The sequence below is a fragment of the Bos javanicus genome, chromosome 13 (assembly GCF_032452875.1).
Source record: "Bos javanicus breed banteng chromosome 13, ARS-OSU_banteng_1.0, whole genome shotgun sequence".
NCBI lineage: Eukaryota > Metazoa > Chordata > Mammalia > Artiodactyla > Bovidae > Bos > Bos javanicus.
In genome coordinates, this window is record NC_083880.1 from 29,813,574 (window position 1) to 29,820,242 (window position 6,669).

The 6,669-nt window shown below is 46.4% G+C and overlaps 1 protein-coding gene across 2 annotated transcripts in view; it reads right to left on the bottom strand.

The window, feature by feature from the left end:
* The window catches only part of NMT2 (N-myristoyltransferase 2), a 60,520-nt gene extending 56,061 nt beyond the window's left edge, over window positions 1–4,459 (bottom strand). The window contains exon 1 of one of the 2 annotated variants that reach the window (XM_061436113.1): window positions 4,180–4,459. In XM_061436113.1, coding sequence (XP_061292097.1) covers window positions 4,180–4,289 — 110 coding nt within the window. In that variant the 5' untranslated portion in view covers window positions 4,290–4,459. The remainder of the gene's footprint in view (window positions 1–4,179) is intronic. The other variant, XM_061436114.1, reaches the window with a different exon arrangement.
* Window positions 4,460–6,669: the final 2,210 nt, after the last annotated feature.

Genomic DNA, 6,669 nt, shown 5'->3' on the forward strand with positions numbered 1-6,669 from the left:
ACATGACTGAGCACACATGCACATAAATATATAAACATTTATGTTTATATATGGTTGCGTCAGTTTATATATGATTGAGTTTATATATGATTATATATAATTGAGTTTCTATATGATTGAGTCAGTGAAAAATAAAAAATAACAAAAGCATCTATATAATGTATGATCTTACTTAGGTAAATATATGTGCGTGTATATATGTATATAAATATAAATAACAATAAATTACACGGTTAATAGTGGTATCTCTAAGAAGTAAGATGACTAAGGGACTTGCTTTCTCCATATATCTTACTGTTTGTATTTTCATTAAGCATATTACTCTTCCAAAAAGTAAAAGTCATTAATATATTTTCAACAGGAATAACCGTAGACCAACCAACCAATCTCTTTCTTGAACTTGGTTCCAAACCCTGGGTTAACCCAGTAACTGACTTTAACTTTTATATATCTACCATGTACACTTGGGTTAATAAATAATTTGAAGATAGCACAGCATGTGTCTAATACACTTAAGAGACTTTCTTAGAGTTTGGCCAAGCCCTGCAAGAAGTTTGTTCTGAGCCCCAGAGTGATAGCATCCTTTCAGATGGAAACCTTTGATCATTTTAAATGTTATTTCCCAAATCAGGAGGTTGCTTGAGCAAAAGTTGTTAGCTCACCTTTCCATTTAGATTTACTGTATTAATGTATATGTGTGTTGAGTCTCTTTGATTGTGTCCAACTCTTTGCTACTCCACAGACTGCAGCCCACCAGGTTCCTCTGTACATGGGATTTTCCAGGCAAGAATACTAGAGTGGCTTGCCATGCCCTCTTCCAGGGGATCTTCCCGACCCTGGATCAAACCTTCGTCTCTCGTGTCTCCTGCATTGGCAGGTGGGTTCTTTACCACTAGCGCCATAGATAACAGATCACATTTCAGAAATAGCAGTTTTGAATTATCCCTTAAGTTTTCCATAATAAAAAATATATATTGAGAATTCTAGTAATTTTCTGCATCTTCCCACAGACCCTACAGTTTACTGAAGAAAAGATCAACAACAAAGTCAGAACTAATGACATGGTACACAGAGTAGCTTCCAATATTCTCCCCTTAAATTGGAGGTAAGAAAAGAGAGGTTACTGCTAAGTCACTTCAGTCGTGTGCGACTCTGTGCGACCCCATAGACGGCAGCCCACCAGGCTTCCCCGTCCCTGGGATTCTCCAGGCAAGAACACTGGAGTGGGTCGCCATTTCCTCCTCCAATGCATGGAAGTGAAAAGTGAAAGTGAAGTCGCTCAGTTGTGTCCGACTCTAGCAACCCCATGGACTGCAGCCTACCAGGCTCCTCCATCCATGGGATTTTCTAGGCAAAAGTACTGGAGTGGGGTGCCATTGCAGGGTCTCTGATAAAAGAATTTCAAAGTTTTAAACTTTCCCAAATGCCAGATCTTTAATTTTTGTTAAGAAAAATAATATATTTAAAATGTCTGGGAATAACCCTCAAATACCAAAACTATTTCAGATCTACCCTAGGGGATAGTTCAGTCACTTATCTGCCAACAAAGACATCGTCATATATGCTTATTTTATTCCCTATGTAAATATTCTTGGTAACTATTCACCACAGTGAATAATGAGGGGAAAGTTCTCTGAGTGAAAAGGGGATGAGACACATCAATTTGTCCAGGAAATACGCACTTTGAAAGTCAGTGTTTGTAAAGCAAGGAGAGAGATTTGGTTCTGCTGCTAACTTAAATGCTAATTTAAAAGAATCCACCTGCGATGCAGGAGTCACGGGTTCGATCCCTGGTTTGGGGACATCCCCTGAAGGAAAAAATGGCAACCCACTCCAGTATTCTTGTCTGGAAAATCCCATGCACAGAGGAGCCTGGTGGGCTACAGTCCATTAAGTTGCACAGAGCTGGACAAGACTGAGCACACGTGCACACTTTTCTCCTGAGGCTCTAGTTTTAGTATGTGTAAGACAATAAGTAAATACATTATACTCAACAGTGGATGTAAATTAATTCTTTCAGGCCACAAGTGTACTATTTAGTGAATGACTGCTCTGTGTACTGACCCACACCTGGTAGCCTCCAAGTGATCATTCACCTTTAAAATATCCATTCCTTCAAAGCCTCATTATCTGTCACCTGATTTCAATTGGTGGAGCATGAAGAGGCCAGGTGTAGAAAAGAGGTGTCTTTCAAATTTTAACATTTATAAACTTGAGCTACTTAAGAAGAAAAAAAAATCTAGGTTTCCACTGAGCCATATCATCAGTATCCAAGCCAAATAAAACACAATTACTCCCCCATATTTGGCACATGCCATCTGAATTAAAATCCAAAAAAGTGGTCCAACTAGCACAGCCACTTGGATTTTTACTAATCTCCTTACATTTTAATAGACTACAATAAACCCATTACAACAATTTCTTCCTTCTAGAAGCTTAAATCATGTCATCTGTTCTTGGGGAAAATATTTCAGTCCATTGAGCAGCTCTAATTTTGAGTAACTGTGCTAACGTATAATTAATGTGCCGATGCACTAAACTGAAAACCTTGGAAGAAGGCATGGATATGCTTTCGGGTGTGAATGTGGGAACTGCAAGGTTCCTGGCGGCAGCTTCCCCATCACCTACTACACAGGTGAGTAATTTTCTGTACCATGGGACATTCTTGACTATATAAGCAAAGAAGTACATAATCAAACCTTCAAAAGGATGAAGAACAACAAAGAGACATTAATAGGGGAGAAGACAGACTGTCAAGGATCTTGCTAGAAAGACAGGTGCTAAAGTTTGGGGGGTAACTCGGCACATTTGCATCTGTGCCCATTTCTGGCACTAGTGCCATTGTTTCAATAACATATCTATATTTAGCTATCTATCATAGACGAATTTCTATCACTGCATAAACAGAACTGGAGCTCAGATGTCTGCAGAATTTCCTTTCCTCTCTTTTTAAAAAAATATTCAGACTAGAATTCTAACATTCTGTACTTGCAGCTGCCACTGAAAAATATTCATGCCGATGAAAGATACATTTAGTCAGCTTTTCTCTTTCTTGATCTCTTTTAATATTTTATAACACTTTAAAACTCAAAGTTCCTGTCTTAAATAAATCTCCAAGCAGACGTTAAATAGAATGTAAATACTCCACACTTTAAATCATCAATCATTTAAAGAATCCTCTCCATGAACTGAATAAATAAGCCATCTGTGACTAAGGCCTCCCTATCATGTTTTTAAGCTGACCCACTTCTTCGCCAGTCACCATGGTTTGCAAAATCTCACTTCTAAAGGGATAAGTGCTGGGCGCCAGAGCATAGTTCGAATCCAACTGGGTAAAAGGCTAATTAATGTAAACACAAGTTGGGATTTAAAATGACCCCCGTATCTATAAAAACAGAACTTCAATACCCCCCTTCACCGAAGCAATCTTTTCCCCCCAAAGGAGAGTGAATTAAGTCTGCAGCGGGGGAGAATGGGAGCCAGTGAAAGGAAGAAGAAACCTAATCAGGTGTTAAAACGGGTGTCCTTGGACATCAAGCAGCAAACAGGATCTGGTCGGGTCGGCGGGAGCGACCCCCCAAGACTGAGTTGAAATTTGGGTCGGGACCGCTCCAGAGATGCGGACTCACTCGGCGGGGGCGGATCTGTGCGACCCCAGAAACCCAGCCGGGACCCCCGGCGCCCCCTGCCCGGGTCCGCGCGGGGCAAGGCAGCCAGGGCAGCACAACTTTCCGCAGCTCCCCGGCCAGCGCCGCGGAAACCAGTAAGGGCAAATCTCAAACTGCTCCCCGCCATCGGAGGCTCGTTATCCCGGGGGTGGTGGCGGCTGGGGGAGGGGTGGGAGGGTCTGGGAGGACTTCGGAGGAGGATGACAAGAAGAGGAGAGAGGAGAACCACTTCCCACCGGCCGGGCCGCCACAAAGGGAAGGGCGTTGCGTTCCCCTCGGTGCCACCAAGTCACACGCCGGCTGGGATGCGGACGCGCGAGGCCGGCGGGTGACAGCGGCGTGGCTGGTCCCGGCGCCCCTTCGCCCACCCGCGCGCGGCCTCTCCCCCGCCGCCCAGCTCCCCTCGCGAGCCGCACCCCCGGACCTCCAGCAGCCCCGGAGCCGCGCGAAAGCCACGCGGGGGCCCGCCCGCCCCGGAGCCGGCGTCCGCGCGGAGCCCGGGCGCGCCTACCCTTTGGCGTGCTCCGTCTCTTCCTCATTGTCCCCGTCGATCCCGCACGTGTCCTGGTCGTCCAGCTCCAAGCTCTGTTGGCTGGCCGCTGACTCGCTGTCCTCCGCCATCTCGGCGGCGCGGGCTGGGAGGCGGCGCTGGAGGGCGCGAGCGCGGGGGGCGGGCGCGGCGAAGGCGGCAGCGGGAGAAGCTCCCTCTAGCGCAGCTCGCCGTCTCCTCCGGGCGCGCCCGCCCACTCTGCCCCGCCTCACCTTCGTTCCGCCCCGCCTCACCTCGTTCCGTCCCGCCTCGCCCCGCCCCGCCGCGCCGCGCCGCGCCCAGCCCCGCCCAGTCCAGCCTCGCCCCGCCCCACCCAGCCTCGCTCCGCCCCGCCCAGCCTCGCTCCGCCCCGCCCAGCCTCGCTCCGCCCAGCCCCTCTGTGCCGGGTTTGGGGGCGGTGCGCGCGCCCCGGCCGTCCGGGGTTGGGGGCGCGCGGGACAGCGGCACGCACTGTGCGCAGGGGCGTAGCCCTGGAACACGCCTCAGTCTTCTGAACGCCGCAACCCGCTGACCGCAAATCCTGAGTCTTCGTTTTTGGAAAATAGACAACGCGATTTTACATCTGTTCATATTAAGAACTTTCAACTCTGCAGGAAATTCATACTCAGGGGTAGGCCGTGCTCAGACCACTGATTTCCAGAACCCAAACCCCATCCCTTGTGAAGGGATTTCATTTCATACGTCTTTGTAAAGATTGGTAAAGAAGTCTTTGGAATCTTTGTAAAGATTTGGAATCTTTGTAAAGATTTCATTTCATACATCTCTGTCCAGTGTACTATAAAGTCAAAGTCTAAACAGTGCTTCCAGCCTTCCCACCTGTCCATTCCAACCGGACTCGTGGCCCTAAAACTCTTGACAGAGGACAGTGTAGAGCTGCCCCTTTTTTTGCTGGACCGCTTAGCCCACAACAGCCATCTTGGGGGAAATGGGGCTTGAAGAGTGTCAGGGGCGTCATTCTGGCGTCCTCAAGTGAAGGTTATGACCTAAACCTCCAAGCAGAAGTGGGTGGCCTTCTAGGCTGAAATGGTTCCGTGTCTCTCCCGGTGAAGGCAGGAGGGTAAGGAGGCACTCCATGGATTGCCAAAGAAAAGGCACATCAAGTCCAAAGTCTTGTTTGCTGTTGCACTCTGTACACCCGGTCCTTCCCTTTGTTCTCCATTCATGGACAGAGTTCAGGGTCCCACTAGGTTATGGGAAGCCTGCATGGTTTTACAAAGGCAGTGGAAAGATAGTTATTAGAAATGCCCAGTGAGGGAAACGAGACTTTAAAAAGCTACCTGTAATTTTTGGTGTAGGTCCTTTTTTTTTTTTTGCAAAAGGTATTGAGAACATTTTGTGGCTTCTATTTTTTTTCCCCACAAGCAAGACCATGCCCTTAAAATGATAGAAGTACCTAAAAACAAAAATTGTAGAGCAATTTCAAAGTTCACCAGACTTTTATGACTGCCTGAGGTTGAGCTTGCAAAGGTTCTGAAAGAAGTGGAAAATGGGGCCAAACCACGAAGGAAATATAGGCTTTCTTTCACAATTTCAACGATTTCTGAGACCAAAAGTCACATATGAGCTCTGGCTTCAAACTTTAGGCAAATATAGATCAGTGAATTTCCTTTGGTTCCTCCCTCTGGACATAAAAGTTGGATAATGGTAACCTGGTTGGGTAATCAGCAGACTCCTGACCAAGAGCAAATCAGATCAGTTGCTATAAACTACTGGAAGGGTTCTCTAAAAAAGAGAAATGCAAATCAAAACTACCTCACACCAGTCAGAAAGAAAACCTCTACAAACAATAAATGCTGGAGAGGGTATAGAGAAAAGGGAACCCTCTTGCACTGTTGATGGGAATGTAAATTGATGCAGCCATATGGACAAACGTATGTAGGTTCCTTATAAAGCTGAAAATAGAACTACCATATGACCCAGCAATCCCACTGCTGCTGCTACATTGCTTTAGTCGCGTCCAACCCTGTGCGACCCCATAGACCGCAGCCCACTAGGCTCCTCTGTCCCTGGGATTCTCCAGGCAAGAATACTGGAGTGGGTTGCCATTTCCTTCTCCAAGCAATCCCACTACTGGCCATTTATCCTGAGAAAACCATGATGGAAAGAAACACATTTACCCCAATATTCATTGCAGCCCTATTTACAATAGACAGGACATGGAAGCAACCTAAATGTTCATTAACAGATGACTGGATAAAGATGTCGTGCATATACACAATGGAATATTACTCAGCCATAAAAAGGAACAAGATTGGGTTATTTGTGGAGATGTAGATGGACCTAGAGTCTGTCAGAGTGAAGTAAGTCAGAAAGGCAGAAATATTGTATATTGATACATACATGTGGAATCTAGAAAAATGGCACAGATGAACCTACTTGCAGGGCAGGAAAAGAGACATAGGTATAGAAAATGGACATGTGGACAGGGATGGGGAAGGGGGTTGAAATGGC